The sequence below is a fragment of the Heptranchias perlo genome, chromosome 14 (genome assembly GCF_035084215.1).
Source record: "Heptranchias perlo isolate sHepPer1 chromosome 14, sHepPer1.hap1, whole genome shotgun sequence".
Lineage (NCBI taxonomy): Eukaryota > Metazoa > Chordata > Chondrichthyes > Hexanchiformes > Hexanchidae > Heptranchias > Heptranchias perlo.
In genome coordinates, this window is record NC_090338.1 from 50214455 (window position 1) to 50235284 (window position 20830).

The 20830-nt window shown below is 43.7% G+C and overlaps 1 protein-coding gene across 1 annotated transcript in view; it reads left to right on the forward strand.

Annotated features, from left to right (window-relative positions):
- The window catches only part of LOC137332519 (grpE protein homolog 2, mitochondrial-like), an 18725-nt gene extending 9314 nt beyond the window's left edge, over positions 1-9411 (forward strand). The window contains exons 2-4 of the mRNA XM_067996422.1: positions 3927-4122; positions 6776-6857; positions 7631-9411. Coding sequence (XP_067852523.1) covers positions 3927-4122; positions 6776-6857; positions 7631-8010 — 658 coding nt within the window. The 3' untranslated portion in view covers positions 8011-9411. The remainder of the gene's footprint in view (positions 1-3926; positions 4123-6775; positions 6858-7630) is intronic.
- Positions 9412-20830: the final 11419 nt, after the last annotated feature.

Consider the following 20830-nt stretch of genomic DNA (forward strand, 5'->3'; position numbering starts at 1 on the left):
CCCCCCCCTTCGTTCCTTCAGTCACCTTCTTCCCCCCCCTTCGTTCCTTCAGTCACCTTCTTCCCCCCCCTTCGTTCCTTCAGTCACCTTCTTCCCCCCCCTTCGTTCCTTCAGTCACCTTCTTCCCCCCCCTTCGTTCCTTCAGTCACCTTCTTCCCCCCCCTTCGTTCCTTCAGTCACCTTCTTCCCCCCCCTTCGTTCCTTCAGTCACCTTCTTCCCCCCCCTTCGTTCCTTCAGTCACCTTCTTCCCCCCCCTTCGTTCCTTCAGTCACCTTCTTCCCCCCCCTTCGTTCCTTCAGTCACCTTCTTCCCCCCCCTTCGTTCCTTCAGTCACCTTCTTCCCCCCCCTTCGTTCCTTCAGTCACCTTCTTCCCCCCCCTTCGTTCCTTCAGTCACCTTCTTCCCCCCCCTTCGTTCCTTCAGTCACCTTCTTCCCCCCCCCTTCGTTCCTTCAGTCACCTTCTTCCCCCCCCTTCGTTCCTTCAGTCACCTTCTTCCCCCCCCTTCGTTCCTTCAGTCACCTTCTTCCCCCCCCTTCGTTCCTTCAGTCACCTTCTTCCCCCCCCTTCGTTCCTTCAGTCACCTTCTTCCCCCCCCCTTCGTTCCTTCAGTCACCTTCTTCCCCCCCCTTCGTTCCTTCAGTCACCTTCTTCCCCCCCCTTCGTTCCTTCAGTCACCTTCTTCCCCCCCCTTCGTTCCTTCAGTCACCTTCTTCCCCCCCCTTCGTTCCTTCAGTCACCTTCTTCCCCCCCTTCGTTCCTTCAGTCACCTTCTTCCCCCCCCTTCGTTCCTTCAGTCACCTTCTTCCCCCCCCTTCGTTCCTTCAGTCACCTTCTTCCCCCCCCTTCGTTCCTTCAGTCACCTTCTTCCCCCCCCTTCGTTCCTTCAGTCACCTTCTTCCCCCCCCTTCGTTCCTTCAGTCACCTTCTTCCCCCCCCTTCGTTCCTTCAGTCACCTTCTTCCCCCCCCTTCGTTCCTTCAGTCACCTTCTTCCCCCCCCTTCGTTCCTTCAGTCACCTTCTTCCCCCCCCTTCGTTCCTTCAGTCACCTTCTTCCCCCCCCTTCGTTCCTTCAGTCACCTTCTTCCCCCCCCTTCGTTCCTTCAGTCACCTTCTTCCCCCCCCTTCGTTCCTTCAGTCACCTTCTTCCCCCCCCTTCGTTCCTTCAGTCACCTTCTTCCCCCCCCTTCGTTCCTTCAGTCACCTTCTTCCCCCCCCTTCGTTCCTTCAGTCACCTTCTTCCCCCCCCTTCGTTCCTTCAGTCACCTTCTTCCCCCCCCCTTCGTTCCTTCAGTCACCTTCTTCCCCCCCCCTTCGTTCCTTCAGTCACCTTCTTCCCCCCCCTTCGTTCCTTCAGTCACCTTCTTCCCCCCCCTTCGTTCCTTCAGTCACCTTCTTCCCCCCCCTTCGTTCCTTCAGTCACCTTCTTCCCCCCCCTTCGTTCCTTCAGTCACCTTCTTCCCCCCCCTTCGTTCCTTCAGTCACCTTCTTCCCCCCCCTTCGTTCCTTCAGTCACCTTCTTCCCCCCCCTTCGTTCCTTCAGTCACCTTCTTCCCCCCCCTTCGTTCCTTCAGTCACCTTCTTCCCCCCCCTTCGTTCCTTCAGTCACCTTCTTCCCCCCCCTTCGTTCCTTCAGTCACCTTCTTCCCCCCCCTTCGTTCCTTCAGTCACCTTCTTCCCCCCCCTTCGTTCCTTCAGTCACCTTCTTCCCCCCCCTTCGTTCCTTCAGTCACCTTCTTCCCCCCCCTTCGTTCCTTCAGTCACCTTCTTCCCCCCCCTTCGTTCCTTCAGTCACCTTCTTCCCCCCCCTTCGTTCCTTCAGTCACCTTCTTCCCCCCCCTTCGTTCCTTCAGTCACCTTCTTCCCCCCCCTTCGTTCCTTCAGTCACCTTCTTCCCCCCCCTTCGTTCCTTCAGTCACCTTCTTCCCCCCCCTTCGTTCCTTCAGTCACCTTCTTCCCCCCCCTTCGTTCCTTCAGTCACCTTCTTCCCCCCCCTTCGTTCCTTCAGTCACCTTCTTCCCCCCCCTTCGTTCCTTCAGTCACCTTCTTCCCCCCCCTTCGTTCCTTCAGTCACCTTCTTCCCCCCCCTTCGTTCCTTCAGTCACCTTCTTCCCCCCCCTTCGTTCCTTCAGTCACCTTCTTCCCCCCCCCTTCGTTCCTTCAGTCACCTTCTTCCCCCCCCTTCGTTCCTTCAGTCACCTTCTTCCCCCCCCTTCGTTCCTTCAGTCACCTTCTTCCCCCCCCTTCGTTCCTTCAGTCACCTTCTTCCCCCCCCTTCGTTCCTTCAGTCACCTTCTTCCCCCCCCTTCGTTCCTTCAGTCACCTTCTTCCCCCCCCTTCGTTCCTTCAGTCACCTTCTTCCCCCCCCTTCGTTCCTTCAGTCACCTTCTTCCCCCCCCTTCGTTCCTTCAGTCACCTTCTTCCCCCCCCTTCGTTCCTTCAGTCACCTTCTTCCCCCCCCTTCGTTCCTTCAGTCACCTTCTTCCCCCCCCTTCGTTCCTTCAGTCACCTTCTTCCCCCCCCTTCGTTCCTTCAGTCACCTTCTTCCCCCCCCTTCGTTCCTTCAGTCACCTTCTTCCCCCCCCTTCGTTCCTTCAGTCACCTTCTTCCCCCCCCTTCGTTCCTTCAGTCACCTTCTTCCCCCCCCTTCGTTCCTTCAGTCACCTTCTTCCCCCCCCTTCGTTCCTTCAGTCACCTTCTTCCCCCCCCTTCGTTCCTTCAGTCACCTTCTTCCCCCCCCTTCGTTCCTTCAGTCACCTTCTTCCCCCCCCTTCGTTCCTTCAGTCACCTTCTTCCCCCCCCTTCGTTCCTTCAGTCACCTTCTTCCCCCCCCTTCGTTCCTTCAGTCACCTTCTTCCCCCCCCCCCTTCGTTCCTTCAGTCACCTTCTTCCTCCCCCCCCTTCGTTCCTTCAGTCACCTTCTTCCTCCCCCCCCTTCGTTCCTTCAGTCACCTTCTTCCTCCCCCCCCTTCGTTCCTTCAGTCACCTTCTTCCTCCCCCCCCTTCGTTCCTTCAGTCACCTTCTTCCTCCCCCCCCTTCGTTCCTTCAGTCACCTTCTTCCTCCCCCCCCTTCGTTCCTTCAGTCACCTTCTTCCTCCCCCCCCTTCGTTCCTTCAGTCACCTTCTTCCTCCCCCCCCTTCGTTCCTTCAGTCACCTTCTTCCTCCCCCCCCTTCGTTCCTTCAGTCACCTTCTTCCTCCCTTCCCTTCGTTCCTTCAGTCACCTTCTTCTTCCCTTCCCCCCGTTCCTTCAGTCACCTTCTTCTTCCCTTCCCCCCCCCCCTTGTCACATCACAGGAGATTGTATGGTGATAGGGATGTCAGAGGGAGAACAATGGGAGTGGTGGTGTCTGAGTTGCACCATGCTGGGAGGGGACAAGTTCAATGGACAGGCATTTTTTCCGTTTTCACTTGAAAAACAAGTGGTGTGATGTTGGCCAATTTTCCCCTCTCTAGCTCGGGGGTTTTGTGTTAAACTATAAGCATCTCCACCACCTCTCCAGCTAACTCAAATAAAGATCAAACCTGGGAATTTCCTGATTTGTATAGTCCAGCTGCTGACTGTGTATATTCACTAATTGCTGCTGCAATTTATACCACTCAAATTTTTGTGAAATTGCAGATAGATATGAAAGCACGTGTGAGTTTTTAATGTGCAGTTTTAGTTCCCTGACTTGCACTGACTGTGAACTTCATGATCCCTCTTAGTTTCAGAACTACTGGTCTGTTAATATGGAATACACAAAACTCCACAGCACAGAACTAGCCGGAGTTGGACAGCAAACTGGCAGTCGTGCTCTGAGGCTGCAAGGATGAATGGTGTGGGAATTTATCAAATCTGTTAGACGTGACAGGCATAATATAAATGCAAGTTCTTTCTAACTCTTAAGTTATTTATTAACTGGAATAATGTGTTTGAATTCTAGGGGTTTCTTGACTCCCTGTGGTATTCCTATCCAACACAAGACTGAAGAAAATCAAGGTTCAGTGCATTCGGCAAAGACTCCCAAGAATCCTACTAAGAATGCAGTACAACGCAAGATGACTTCTAGTCCATGTGCCAGTCAAAAAATGCTGCAACTCAAAATGAATGAGTTGGATAAAGAATATCAGACCCTGAAGGCAAGTCTCTTTGACAGTGGTTGTGACCAAAATAGAATCTGCAGCCAAGCCTCTATTTGCTACCATGTTTGTCACCCATGTGCGCACACTTTTCAGTGATGCTTCGAAGTTGCTCACCTGGTGGAAATTGCAGGGCTCAACAGTAACCTTTTCTGGGAGCAGTTATTTGCTTACAATAGGTGAATCATACAAGTAAGCCTTAAGTGCCAAACTCTGAATTTGCTTACTCTTTTTGCAGCATATTTCGGGTTTAGCTCAGTAGTTTTCCTAGCCAGTAAATGTGTCTATCATTAATATATTTAAGGTATAAAACATCAAAGGATGACTGAGTACTGCTTGTAGAAACTTCGATTGTTGTATCCATTTATGACCAATTTATAGTTGAATTTTTGAGTTCACTAAAATCAAAGCTGCTAATGGAACTTCCCCTCCACTCGGTGTCAGGATTAAGCTATCCCAGGCTGGATGCTCTGGCCGAAGATGCAAGCAAAGAGCCCTATACTCTATACTCTTTTCCTAAAATGATGTAAACCCATATATGCCATAAACCCAATCCAAGTATTCCCAATAGATTACTTGATCACAGAAGCCATTACAATCTAGCTCAATTCTGTGGTTTCATCTGAAACCACGTGCAATTCCAGCATAGGTCACTGGGCAGTAAACTGGCAGCTGTGCTCTGAGGCTACAAGGATGAATGGTGCTGGAATTTATCAAATCTGTGTTTGTGGTCAGAACAATTTCTTCCAAAATGTCTGGGAAATGATGGCGAGGCAGTTGTTGCTACTGTTCATGCCATTCTCAAAGCAGACCCTCTGAGAAGAAGAATAGGAACACATGCTGGTTATAACATAAATATGCTGATAGAGCAGAGTTGGGCCCATAGTCCACTGGCAACACTGAAGTGGGCCTGTGGCTGGACAGCAAAGCTGAAGTAAGCCCAGTATCGGAAAGCTAGTCAAAAATGCTGCGCACAATTATTTGACTATTGGATTTACTCCATGCTTTCTGAGCCTGGTATTTGGTGATGGCTCGGAGGGAATCAGTCGCCATTACTGCAGAAATTGAAGCCCGTTGAATCCCTGGGCTGCCTTTGGATGGTGCTGTGTGTGATTTGATACCAGCAGCCAATAAGATTGACTGACAGTAGCATTTGCAGTACAATCACCTCATTTTGTTGTTGGTCAATAAGATTGTTTTAAATCTAACAGTTCAAAGATCAATATTGGCCAGTAAGAAAGTGGCCCTAAGAATTGGCAAGATAGCTATTACCATTGGCCAAATAAGATTGCTCAATAGAGGTACGTATCAATTTTTGTTACTATAGATTTTGATCTGCCTTATTGGCATTCAATTGTTACATGATATATTTTGATACATAGGCCAGAATTTAGATTTAACTTTATAAGGAATTCAAATGTAAAATTAATTTGGAAAATCATGTTTTATGTAGCCAGTCTTGGCTCCCAAATAGGGACAATGTAGGTAGATTTAACACTGGTGTGAGCAAATGTTATTTTAAAAGTGATTTTTTTAAAAAGTGTGCTGGATTATAACCTTGCATTCTAATAATTGAATTGTATTCCTGAAGCCAAATTTCAGACCTGTATGGATCATCGGAAGTTTGGAATCTGCACCGGACCATCCGAATGCTCATTGCAAGTGACTTGCAACATCAAGGTGGATGAGCGATTGTTGTGAAACGGAGTTGCAGGGGCTCTGATTCTTGAAGTTGAAGGTGTGTTGTCAGGAGTTTGTTGAGAACAAGCTCTTGATTCTAAACAAAGCAAGCCAACTTCATGTGAAAAATGGTGGCAAACTGGGAATTGGTTGCAATTTTTTTATAAGCTACTGGAATTGAAAAATTTTAAGTTCAACTTTAAATGGGTGGCTTATATTACAGCATAAATTTGTCATGCTACTGATATTAAAATGATTTGTCATATCATTTTGCATGTTCCCCCAATATTTTGTTCTCGTGTATATTTTCATAGATGCTGGCAAACCTCAGCAACTCTTCCAAGTGGTCATTTGTCATGCCTGAGCCTAGGCATTGAGTGTCAGTGTGTTTAACTGTGGAGACCATGTTAGTCAAATCCAATACTGTCCTCTTGACATCCAGCAACAAGCTGCTGGATCTGGATCAGGACCAGGACCAAGACCAGATACCCTGGCTAGTTTTTTCCTCCTTAACCCACGGTGCAAAGCCCAAATATAGTGCACTACCCCTAGTCTGGCTGAGATCATGTCACTCAGCTGAGAAGGAGGATTGAACCTCAGATGTTCTTGGCCCTTATGGTTCAGCTGGTCATTGATAGTTCAATGAATTTATCCAATGGACCTCTTTAGCAGCAAAGTCATTTTACTTGTGGATTATTTGTGAATTAATTGTTCACACAATTCCAATTTCTTAAATTCATTTTTTTCACACTGAATTAATAGCAGTATTTTAAAAATGTTCAGAACTTGAAATTTAAACAATTTTGTAAACTGTAAGATGTTATGGGCTTAACACAACCAGCCCTGGATAAAGTATAATCACCTTGTTATGGAATCCAAAATTTATTATGTAGTGTCCCAGTTGTATGAAAATTCTTCTGATTTTTCAAAGATATGTTTAAGTGTCTGTTGCATTCCCTGTTTGCTTTTATAGGACAACTATCGGAAAGTTGTAGCCCATGCTGAAGATGCCAACAGAAGAATCCGAAAGTGTGTAGAAGATGCCAGGATATATGGTGAGCAGATTTTCTAGTGTAATGGGTGCAAAGATGGATAATGCTTATAATGGTTCCATCATACAAAGGAATGGCCCTAACCTGATAACTTTTTCAATAGAAAAATTCAATTTTATTGGGCATCTGATGTCTTCAACTGTATCATAGTTAGTTGTAAACAAGCTCCTTTTTAAAGACATTGTAGTTCTCCACACTTATCACTAAAGGAACCACCTGATGTAGTAGCCACACAGACCAGAAGGTTGTAGGCTTTATACTTAATCTATATTGATCTCAGCTGCAATTGAGTTATACAAGGTGTTGGCAGATTATTTATGCTGAAAAATGAATAGGGATTTGGGTGAGATATGAAAGGCTGCTGACAATGATAAAATTATCTCCCTCCCCACCAAGCATAAGTAAGCACATTCAGGAGTGGGGAAATGAAAAAAGCCATTTTTGGGCCGAGCTTTTTATTAAAAATTGAGTTTGTTTACTTTGGTTTTGAACTTCCAAATGTCAAGTAATCAAGGCTATCATCTTGGATATCTTTCAGCTACTACTTTAGCCCTTAATTAGTCTGAATAAAATGCTTGTGCTCATGCAGTTGGCTTCGATGCAAGATTTTTGGGCCGAGTGAGAAATTACATATTGGAAATCTTAGCTGCTTGTGGTGACCTAGTTCCCAATCCCAACAAGTCAGAAACTGATAGCATCTTAAAGGAATTTGATTATGAAATATGTTAATTCAGCAATTCAGATGTGTGTTCAATAAAAGCCTTTTTTCTCACCAGGTATCCATAGTTTTTGTAAAGATGTCCTAGCAGTGGCCGACATGCTAGAGAAAATCACACTGAGTGTAACTGAGGAAGACTGTACTAATTCCAATCCAACTGTTAAGAGCCTCTATGAAGGATTATGTTTGATTGATGAGAAACTGGGCAAAATATTTGCCAAGCATGGGTTAGAGAAGATGAATTCCATTGGCCTCAATTACAACTCAGCTGAACATGAAATTGTTTTGCGTGTTCCATCTGTGGCTGCATTACCTGGTACTGTGGTAAAAGTAGTGCAAGAAGGATATAAGCTTCATGGCAGGATTCTAAGAACTGCACAAGTTGGGCTGGCCATTGAGGCCCAACCACATTTAAGGAAAGATAGAACAGGGTCTTGAGAAATGAAGACAGTCACAGTGTGGTCTATGATCTTAGAACTAGTAATTTATGAAGACTATTATTTTTGATATCCTATACATTTTTATTTTTAAGGTTAACTGTAGTATTTCAATCATTAAAATGGCTGCCAAGATTTGAGCTTGCAGAAAGGGGGAAGGACTGTAATGGAGCACAATAATGTGTATATAGTCACAAGTGCTTTATACAGAAGTAGCTAGTGCACTTTCACATGTGCAAAGAAAACTATTGTAGGTGATATGACTCCTGTTGTACTAAAAGGAGACACTGAGATGCTTTCTTGTCTGGCATTGCCAAAGACCTGCTAACTGTCTCCATCTGAGCATGATGAGTAGTGGAAGAAAAAAAATAAATGAAGATTGATGCTTCTGATAGCTATCAGTAGCTGAGCCATAGAGATTAGAAAGGTTTGTAGTCTGTGCTGTGTTAACTTAAGTAATGGTAGGATTGCTACTATTAACCATCATGGCAGATTGCCTCTGCTCCTGAATCAGGGAAAGTGAGAAATGGCCTGAACTCCCACTCCTGCCTACTGTCCAACAAACCCCACTGAAAGTGTCCTTATGTGAATGTTTGCTGGGTACAGAATTGGATTTGACAGTGAACAGTTGGACAATTCCACCACATTGCATTCAAGGCTCAGTGAATAATCAATTGAGAACAGTACTGGAGGGTCTCCATGGAACTGTACCCCCAATGAGGATGGGGAAAAATAGTAAGAAAAAATAAATGAAAGTGGAAAGGGAGCTGAGAGTTTTTGACCAGGGTTAGATGATAGTTCTGGAGGACCACTAAATAATTCTGTTACTTGAGATTGGGGCAGTCCCAGGGGAACTCTGCATGGAATGTGGAAGAACTGCACATCTATACAGAAGAGAGAGCCACAAGATTTTATTTGCTTCTCTTGGCGGATTTTAATGAGCTGTGAAGACTATTGTTAAACCTGTTGTGCGCCACCATGTAGCACTTTCATTCATCATCTGTTGGTTTCCTGTGCTCTTGGTCAAATTGGATCAAGAACTGGTAAAATGAACCCTGTACATAACATCCTGTCACCTTTGAGTAAATGTTGGCAAGTTTTTCAAGTATGTCACTTGAAGTTTGATTTTGAAATTATGTTTTTTGTATGTGCCTATATTATACTTCTCATTGTTTTTCTGGTCAGTGGATAAAATAGTATGTTATTTATTAGTGATGTCAAACTGTAAATGTATTTAACATACAATGACATGTAAGATTTTATTTTTTGTAATCAAGTTAGTGCAGGTATGCTAGTGAAAATTGCAATACATTTGTACAATGTCTGGATTATTTTGTCACTCTCTTGTGCAGATTAAAAATTCATGTGTCCTGTAAAGTGCCATAAAACCTGTTCATCTTGAGTTAGTAAGTGTGCATTATTGCATATGGTTTAAGTGAATGGAAGAGCTGGTAAAGCAATTTTTAAAAAAATTGACCAGAAAATGTTACTTACAATAAACAGAAGACTCTTGAAAGCTTAACAATAACCTTTGATCCTTGTGATCTGCATTTACATTCATAATCCACAGGTAGGCAGCAGAAGGGACATCCTATTTAATGAATGAAACCCTTTCCTGTTGATGTATGTGACCTTCAGTGCCACATAAATTCTGTCACTAGCCCCCTGCACTTTGAGGAAGCCAGCGATCCTGTGCAGTGCTGGGGATATGTCATGGTTGATGAATTCAGAAGTACAGGTAGAATATGGCACCTATGACTTGATGAATGTACACTCTTGCAGTGCTCTGGGTGATGATGCACATGTCACTGCTGCCTGCCTGAAATGAGGGCTGTAGTTACCTTCATGACCACTGACAAGGCCCTGCAGGAAGTAGAACGTGGCCAAAGGTCATACTGTAGCATCTCACTGCTTCCTTACTAAACCTAAGTCTCCTCACACATCTCTTCCATTAACACCTTGAAGGACAGCCTCTCCCTGTCCACACTCGCGGTTAGGTAACAGCTCCTCCTGAGGAGGCTACGGGCATAGCGCATGACTGTTCTTTGCACCCGAGATGCAGTAGAATCCAGAGTGGTGGATTTTACCTTTTTTTCTCCACAGGCTTCTTTATAAACACTTCAAGGGCTCTTAAATCTGAAAAGAAATTGAAAACACTGACACAGCTCTCTGATCTTCTAAACAACTCCCTATCAGCTTAAAAAGCTCCTTCAGGCTGCGTCCTGGCTTCATTAATAATTCAAGAAATTTAAATGGGGTCAGGGCAGGCTCCTATCACCACTTCAGAGCAACCTGAACTTTTAAAGTACTTTAGATCGTACTTACATGTTTCCGGCAGCAAGTTGGCACTGGTTCAGTGATTTCAATGATTGCAGCAGTGGATGTCCCTTTAATTCAAAGTTGTCATCACCGGTGAACCCCCACCAAGTGCAAGTTCAGCAATTTCTGCCCCACTGTTATCATTTTGTCAAGTGTGACTCAACTAGTTTTGCCCCACCCTACCAATAATTTAGGTTGTTGTGATGCAAACTTACTTGCAAGACTTAAGTGAGACATATTGCTAGCCTTGGCACCTGCCAAACAATCTTTTTGTTTTAGTTCCTCATGAGCATAAAATTCCTGCATACTTTTAAAACCTCTAGTCATCCAGACTTGCCAGTTACCATTTTAAAAGTGATGTTGCCATTTACTATACTAGCTGTTGGTCTATTTCATAAGTTAACCACTACTGAGGAGTAATCAACATGATTTTTCTTGTTGCTTCAACAATTTCTTTCCCCCTGCTCACACCCCATAAAAATGCAATAGTATGCTAGGTAGTAGTCATTCCTGACTCACAACCTGTTCACGGGAACTGGTTTTAAAATGTTGTATCTGAATATCTAATGCCTTTACTAGAAAGCTTCAGCATTTCTCAAAAAGCTAAGCTTGGACTTAGATGTTTTTCCCCAGGGCTAACATTCTAGTCAGCTGAAGGGAGAGGCTGAGATTTCAGCATGCAACATTATGGTTCTCATTGCAAGTGTAAGAGAATATGATCTGAAAACAGGCATACATTTCAATGAGATCCCCTTTCATTCTTCCAAATTCCAGAGAGTATATACCCATTCTACTCAATATCTCCTTATAGGACAACCCTCTCATCCCAGGAATCAATCTAGTGAACTTTTGTTGCACTAAGGCAAGTATATCTTTACTTAGGTCAGGAGAGCAAAATTACATAGTAGTTCAGGTGTGGTCTCATTTGAGCCCTATATAATTGCAGCAAGACCTCCTTACTCTTATACTCCAAACCCCTTGCCATAAAGGCCAACATAACATTTGCCTTCCTAATTACTTGCTGTACCTGCATGTTAACTTTGTGATTCATGTACAAGGACACCCAAGTCCCTCTGACTACCAACATTTCTTCAGTCTCTCACCTTTTAAAAAATACTCTGCTTTTTTTATTCTTCCTACCAAAGTGGATAATTTCATATTTCCCCACATTATATTCCATCTGCCACCTTCTTGCCCACTCACTTAACCTGTCTATATCCCTTTGCAGCCTCTTTGTGTCCTCCTCATGGCTTACTTTCCCACCTAGCTTTGTATCATCAGCAAACTTGGATACGTTACACTTGGTCCCCTCATCTAAGTCATTAATATCGAACTGTAAATAGCTGAGGCCCAAGCACCGATTCTTGCGGTACCCCACTAGTTACAACCTGCCAACCCGAAAATAAACCATTTATTCCTACCCTTTTTTTTGTCCATTAACCAATCCTCAATCCATGCTAATATATTACCCCCCCCCCCCCCCCCATCCCATGAGCCCTAATCTTATGTAACAATTTCTTGTGTGGCACCTTATCGAATGCCTTTTGATAATCCAAATATACTACATCCACTAGTTCCACCTTATCTACCCTGCTAGTTACACTCAAAAAACTAATAGATTTGTCAAACACGATTTCCCTTTCATAAAATCACATTGACTCCGTCTAATCACATTATGATTTTCTAAGTGCCCTCTTACTACGTTCTTAATAATAGATTCTAGCATTTTCCCTACTACTGATGTCTGGCTAACTGGCCTATAGTTCCCTGTTTTCTCCCTCTCTTGAATAGTAGGGTTATATTTGCTACCTTCCAATCCACAGGGACCGTTCTAGAATCTCGGAAATTCTGAAAGATCAAAACCAATACATCCACTATTTCTGCAGCCACCTCTTGTAAAACCCTAGGATGTAGGCCATCAGGTCCAGGGGGTTTGTTGACTTTTAGTCCCATTAATTTCTCCAGTACTTTTTCTTTTCTAATCTTATTTGCTTTAACTTACTCACTCTCATTAAACCCTTGGTTCCCCATTACTTCCAGTAAGTTTTTTGTTTCTTCTACTGTGAAGACATAACAAATATGTGTTTAACGCCTCTGCCATGTCCTTATTCCCCATTATAATTTCTCCTGCCTCTAAGGGACCCATGGTTACTTTCGCTAATCTCTTCCTTTTTACATACCTGTAGAAGCTCTTGCAATCTGTTTTTATATTTCTTGCTAGTTTACTCTCATATTCAATTTTTCTCCCTCTTTATCAATTTCCTGGTCATCCTTTGCTGATTTCTAAAACCCTCCCAATCCTCGTGCTTACTACTCCTTTTGACAACATTGTAAGCCTCTTTTAATCTAATACTATCCTTAACTTCTCTTGTTAGCTACGGTTGGATCACTTTTCCCATGGAGTTTTTATTCTTCAAGGGTATGTATATTTGTTGAGAATTATGAATTATTTCTTTAAATATTCACCATTGCTTAACTACTGTCATATCTTTTAATCTAATTTCCCAATCTACCTTAGCCAATTCACCCCGATATCTATGTAATTGGCTTTGTTTAAATTTAAGACCCGAGTTTCGGACTTAATCATGTCCTGTTGAACAGGCAGAATAGGCCTCTGTTTTACATCTCATTTGAAACATTGTACCTCTGACAATGTAGCACTCCCTCATTACTGTACTTCAGAGTCAATCTGGATTATGTGCTGAAGTCCTGGAGGAACCCACAACCTTCTGACTCAGAGACAAGTTAGCAACTGCTAAGATTTTAGTTCAGAGAACATGGGCTCAATTTTCAAAGTAAAAAACAGGTGGGTTGGGGGCAGGGGGGGGGACATTGAAAATTACCACCATTTCAGACCTGCCTTCAACCCGCTCATTTCTGGTTTTCACCGGGGCGGGAAGAAGGGCGGGCGACCAACCCGCTCCCAGGAGGCGGGTCGGGCCTTAAAACCTTTCAAGGAGGCTTCAGGCTTCCATTTTTCTTGAATTCCCGATTTCAACTCCGGGGGGCCAGGATTCCCGGGCCTTCTGTTTTACGCTTTGTGAAAGGAGGCGAGAAGGCCCGAGACTAACAGGTAAGTGCCTAGAGGAGCAGGAGTGCTTCCCCCAGGCCCAACAAGCCTACCTGCACTAACCCCCTCAACGATCGCAGACATCCGATCACCGATCGCGGACCCCTGACCCTGATCCTCCCCTTCCAACCCCTGATCCTCCCTCCCACCCCCGACCCGGATCTTCTGACCGCTGCGATGACCCCTGATCCCAACACCTCCCATGACTGACCCCCGATCCCCCATCATTCACGACCCTTGTGCCAACCTATGCCCACCCTTACCAACACATGCCCACCCATGCCCCCCCTGGTGCCCCACCCCATCCATACAAAGACTTACCTGAAGATGTCCTCTCCCTGGCTGGTGTCCCATCCAACTGAGGCCAGCCTGTCTCTCAGGCCGGTCAGTCGGACTGGAAATCGACAAAAAAAATAAAAGACATCCTTACATCAAAATCGTAAGGACGTCCAGGAAACCCGTACTAATGGGTCTCCCGACCTCAATTTGACCCCCCGCCCCTTCCAGGCTCCGTTTTAAAATTGAGCCCCATATGTCGGTGGCATTCAGAAGAGAAAGGTGACAAAGAAAGGTACTTTACCAGTGCCTATGCTTTATTTTGTTAGAGTTAAGAACAATTACCCATTATGAACCCTTCAGGTGAAAACATCAATCATTTTTGCAGTGTGGCAAAACTCTTAAGATGCCCACATCAATTCTGCCTAACTATTACTACCAAACCTCATGATCCCTTCCCCTCCCCAGTGTTACAAAATATTAGATACTACATGTAGCCTCATACACATTACCTACCATCAGGCTGTGTCTCCTGCGCTTTAAAAAAAGTAAGAGATTAAATGGAGAATATACGCAAAGGGACATATAATAATCATCGTCAAGACCACTGATGTCCAGTTTGGCAAAGAATACCAGTAAACTTCCCAGAATCCCATGTAATAAAAATGCAACTTGACATATTCATTCAATCACAGCATGGCACCTGCATAGTTACAAATCAGCATACTACCCTCCGATTCAGCATGAGATACCTGACAGTAATAGTATGACAATGTTACGTCTAGTGTGCATTCACTGTCTCGCACTTCAACTGTCACACAAATTTTCCTTGCTTCCAAAAAAAAGTAAATGAGTTCTCTCGAACATAAAACAGTGGAGCCACCACATGTGTAGCCTTTATATGAACCCGTCCGGTGTTTGTTTAACAGCAATTAGTCCTTGTAGCCTTAAAGGGACACACTTTACCAGAAGAATAGTACATTGTGTTTTACACATTATAATGTTTCTGTGCTTATAGCAGCACAGCTTCTGATTTACCATGAGCAACACCACAGAATTACTCTCCACTTGCCTGGATGAGTGCAGCTCCAACAACACTCAAGAAGCTCGACACCATCCAAGATAAAGCAGCCCGCTTGATTGGCACCCCATCCACCACCCTAAACATTCACTCCCTTCACCACCGGCGCACTGTGGCTGCAGTGTGCACCATCCACAGGATGCACTGCAGCAACTCGCCAAGGCTTCTTCGACAGCACTTCCCAAACCCGCGACCTCTACCACCTAGAAGGACAAGAGCAGCAGGCGCATGGGAACAACACCACCTGCACGTTCCCCTCCAAGTCACACACCATCCCGACTTGGAAATATATCGCCGTTCCTTCATTGTCGCTAGGTCAAAATCCTGGAACTCCCTTCCTAACAGCACTGTGGGAGAACGGTCACCACACGGACTGCAGCGGTTCAAGAAGGCGGCTCACCACCACCTTCTCGAGGGCAATTAGGGATGGGCAATAAATGCTGGCCTCGCCAGCGACGCCCACATCCCGTGAACGAATAAAAAAAAAAGATTTGTTGGTTGAATTTTAAAAAAGGTATGTCTAGCATATGCAGTTTTTTGATCATACTTTGGCATCAAGCTTCGTTTTGCACATTACACAATTTCTATGTCACATTGGCTCAAAATACTTTTTTAAAATGTTATTCATGCACAATTTTCCCCTTAACCTGTTGACTATGGACTTAATGAGGTTCTAACAAAAGCACCAAAAGAATTAAATATTTCACAAGGTGATTAAACTTATCTATGTGTCTTTGAGTACCTTCATTAATGTTTTGACTTGAAGACCTCAACCTCCCGTTTGGGCTTGCAGTGGATATTTTCCCCCCAGTGCTATCATTGTCAGCTGAAGGCAATCGCCAACTACATCGGTGCATCCAATTGCCAAGGAGTTGCAGTGTGAAGAATTTCTCAGGATGCATCAATATGATTTGTAGTGCAGGTGAAAGTGTGCCTTTCTTCAAGCTCTAATAAGAAATTTCTGAGTTCCTATGTTCTTCCAAGTCAAGTGATTTAATAAGAGCTGGCAAACAAATTTTAAAAGCCTTTTCTTTCAGATGTGTTATTACTAGCAGATGTCCCATGGCATCAAATTTTACTTTTTACTTGAGCAAAGAAAAGTGAGTGATTACACCATCTGTGATTTCTTATAGTTTGTACTGAGAATTCATAAGCAATTCTTGTTCACAGAAAATGTCAAATTGTGTCTTTGCACAGGCTACAACAAGTTTCAGTTTATTTTTCCAAATGATTTCATAACCAGCAGGGAGACAAATTTAAGAAGTTTCTTTGAATGAAAGTTTCACATCAATACTATTAAAGCTATGTATGAAGATTTAATAATGCAGAAGTATCAGTTTATTTCACAATACCAAACCCAGGGTCTCTCTTCTCCCCCACTGCTATCATGCCTCAAAATCTCTCCCCTCCACAGTGCTGTCAAAACCCAACATAGCAAGCCTCTCCCCAGTACTTGCTTGTCTGACATCCAGTACTGGATGAACAAAAATTTCCTCCAACTAAATATTGGGAAGACCAAAGCCATTGTCTTTGGTCCATGCCGCAAACTCCATTCCTTAGCGACTGACTCCATCACTTTCCCTGGCCATTGTCTGAGGCTGAACCAGATCGTTCGCAACCACGGCGTCCTATTTGACACCGAGATGAGCTTATGACCCCATATCCGCTCCATCACCAAAACCGTCTACTTCCACCTCCGTAACATCGCCCATCTCTGCCCCGCCTCAGATCAGCTTGATTCAGAGGGGAAAAATAGAGTATGAGAGTAAACTTGCAAGGAACATAAAAGCGGACTGTAAAAGCTTCTACAAGTATGTAAAATAAAAAGATTAGCGAAGACAAATGTAGGATCCTTACCAGTCAGAAACGGGAGAATTTATAATGGGGAACAAGGAAACGAAAGAGCAATTTAACAAATACTTCAGTTCTGTCATCACGGAAGAGGACACAAATAACTTCCCAGAAATGCTAGGGAACCAAGGGTCTAGTGAGAAGGAGGAATTAAAGGAAATTAGTATTAGTAAAAAAAATAGTGCTGGAGAAATTAATGGGACTGAAAGCCAATAAATCCCCAGGACCTGATAATCTGCATCCCAGAGTACTAAAAGAGGTAGCCATGGAAATAATGGATGCATTAGTTATCATCTTCCAAAATTCTATAGATTGTGGAACAGTTCCTGCAGATTGGAGGGTGGCAAATGTATCCCCACTATTTAAAAAAGGAGGGAGAGAGAAAATAGGGAACTACAGACCGGTTAGCCTAACATCAGTAGTAGGGAAAATGCTAGTCTATTATAAAGGATGTGATAACAGGACACTTAGAAAATATCAATGGGATTAGACAAAGTCAACATGGATTTAGGAAAGGGAAATCATGTTTGACAAATCTACTGGAGTTTTTTGAGGATGTAACTGGTAGGATAGATAAGGGAGAACCAATGGATGTGGTAAATTTGGATTTTCAGAAGTCCTTTGATAAAGTCCCACATAAGAGGTTAGTATGCAAAATTAAAGCACATGTGATTGGGGGTAAAATACTGGCATGGATTGAAAATTGGTTAACAGATAGGAAACAGAGAGTAGGAATAAATGGGTCTTTTTGGGGTGGCAGGCAGTTACTAGTGGGGTACCGCAAGGATCAGTGCTTGGGCCCCAGCTATTCACAATATATATCAATGATATGGATGAGGGAACCAAATGTAATATTTCCAAGTTTGCTGATGATACAAAACTATTGTGAGTTGTGAGGAGGATACAAAGAGGCTTCAAGGTGACTTAGACAAGTTGAGTGAGTGGGCAAATACATGGCAGATGCAGTATAACATGGATAAATGTGAAGTTATTCACTTCGGAAGGAAAAACTGAAAGGCAGCGTATTATTTAAATGATGATAGATTGGGAAATGTTTATGTACAAAGGGACCTGGGTGTCCTTGTACACCAGTCACTGAAAGCAAATATGCAGGTGCAGCAAGCAGTTAGGAAGGCAAATGGTATGTTGGCCTTCATTGCAAGAGGATTTGAGTACAGGAGCAAGGATGTCTTACTGCAGTTATACAGGGCCTTGGTGATATCACACCTGGAGTATTGTGTGCAGTTTTGGTCTCCCTACCTAAGAAAGGATGTACTTGCCATAGAGGGAGTGCAGCGAAGGTTCACCACACCGATTCCTGGGATGGCAGGACTGTTGTATGAGGAGAAATTGGGTCGACTAGGCCAGTATTCACTCAAGTTTAGAAGAATGAGAGGGGATCTCATTGAAACGTATAAAATTCTGACAGGGCTAGACAGACTGGATGCAGGAAGGATGTTTTCCCTGGCTGGGGGGGTTCAGAACGAGGAGTCACAGTCTCAGGATTCGGGATAGGACATTTAGGACTGAGATGAGGAGAAATTTCTTCACTCAGAGGGTGGTGAACCTGTGGAATTCTCTACCACAGAAGGCTGTGGAGGTTAAGTCACTGAATATATTTAAGAGATAGATAGATTTCTAGACACGGAAGGCATCAACCGATATGGGGAGAGAGCGGGAATATGGTATTGAGATAAAGGATCAGCCATGATCATATTGAATGGTGGAGCAGGCTCGAAGTGCCAAATGGCCTACTCCTGCTTCTATTTTCTATGTTTCTTTGTTTCTATCTGCTGCTGAAACCCTCATCCATGCCTTTGTTACCTTCAGACTGGACTATTCCAACGGTCTCCTGGCTGGCCTGCCATCTTCCATCCTCCAGAAACTTGAGCTCATCCAAAACTCTACTGCCGTATCCTAACTCGCACCAAGTCCCATTCTCCCATCACCCCTGTGCTCGTTGACCTACATTGGCTCCCGGTCCAGAAACGCCTCGATTTTAAAATTTGCATCCTTGTTTTTTAATCGCTCCACCATTAGCGGCCGTGCCTTCAGCTGCCTAGGCCCTAAGCTCTCAAATTCCCTCCCTAAACCTCTCCGCCTCGCTACCTCTCGCTCCTCCTTTAAAACACTCCTTAAAGCCTACCTCTTTGACCAAGATTTTGGTCATCTGTCCTAATATCTCCTTATGTGGCTTGGTGTAAAATTTTTTTTGATAATGCTTCTGTGAAGCGCCTTGGGATGTTTTGCAACATTAAATGTGCTATATAAATGAAAGTTGTTGTTGTAAGCCTCAAGATCACTCTTCCCCAGTACAAATATATGTTCTGACTCATCATAAGCAATGCCACGGGAGCGCTGCTAGTAATATACTAAAAATAGTACATCAATGTGTGCTGGCATTACATTCCAGATGTCACACTTTTTTACAGATACAAAATAATCTTAAATTGCAACCTGAAATTAACAAGCACATTCCAAACAACAACATCCCTAAACCAAACAATGAAATTCTTGAGTGACCACAGGCTGTTTACTGATACTAATTAAAAGGGTCAAGCTATTTGAATATGGCTCCACCTTAGGATGAGAATAATACATTGTGCATTACATGGGATAATACTCCTGTCATTATAAGATACCATACAATTTACTGAAGCAGGGGCAAGGCAATCAACTATTTGCCTATATTTAAAGTTGCATATCTGAATACTTTGTGTAAAGGTTATGCTTACTTCCTGTAATGTCATACCTTCACCATCACACTTTTGTTGTTTGGCTCAAACTAAAATAGCAGCAAATAGGAATTGAAAAGATAGAAAATAAGAACATAAGAACATAAGAAATAGGAGCAAGAGTAGGCCAATCGGCCCCTCGAGCCTGCTCCGCCATTCAATAAGATCATGGCTGATCTGATCCTAACCTCAAATCTAAATTCATGTCCAATTTCCTGCCCGCTCCCCGTAACCCCTAATTCCCTTTACTTCTAGGAAACTGTCTATTTCTGTTTTATATTTATTTAAATTTATTTATTAAAATGTGTAAATCTAAGTAAAGAATGTGGCTAGAACAAAATCAATGAGAAACTACAAAGGGCTTATGAAAACAACCAATCCTGACTCATCAGACAGGAGAACATGCAATTAAAAGCTGAACCAATCAAATTGCTCAAAGCATCTTTGAAAGAAACCGCCACCATTTTTCTCAATAACTCAAGTTGCTGATGTCCAAAATAAGGTTTGTAACATTAAAAAATAAATATTCACAAAAACATGATTAAACGTTAAAGTTTTCTTTCGTGTCATTACATACATTACAGAATTATTCTTTTCAAGGCCTCAGCCACTCCCAAAACCTGGATTTGGACTTGATGGCCTCAAAATTTGATGGTGCCGCACCAATTTTTCACAGGCACCAAACAGCAACCTAAGTCTCCAATATGGCAGGCAGGAAGCATATGCTCATTATAAGTGGCGCCGCCCGCCACATTGGCAAAGGCATAAAAAAGGCGTTCAGTGCCCAGACTTGAAACGGGCGATAGTCCCTTTGCATATGCAAATAAGGGACCTGAGGCCTGTTTGAGGTCCCATGTGCAAAATCGCTCTTCCTTTTTCTTCATCATTAGTGACAAAGCCCTTCAAAGCTGTTCTACAATTAGGGCTCCTGAGGAAGGGACAGGGGTGAATGAACATTATTTCAAGCCTTGCTATAGCAATTTGCAAATACATGAACAACTGCATGATTCTTTTCTGTGGACCTGGACCAGGATTCAAATCTTTTCTTTAAGTTTATCTTTGACAGATCCCCAAAAGTGAACGGGGAAAGGTGGACAATTTGAAAGCTGTCAGGTCTTGTAGCAGCTTTACCATTTATTTCAAAGGCATAGACTCAATTTCATGCACAGTGAGTGAAACAAACCCCTGGATTTCCTGCCCAGGGCCCGCGCCTGCGCGTTTGTTAACCTTTGTCGACGGTGCGGGCTGCTGCAAAACCCGGAAAATGGAGCCCCCCATAAACTGGACTGAACGCGTGCGAGATGGGTTTTTTTCGAAAAAAAAGAGCAATTCGGAAAATTGGGAACAGATTATATATTTTCCATTATTTTATTTTAAACAAAGTAACGAGTGATAGGCGGGAGCTCAAAGCCTCTGAGGGTGGATCGCACATGTTGAGATTGAGATCCGGCTCCGGGGTTTCTGGAAGACCAGAATCTGGACTGGCAGC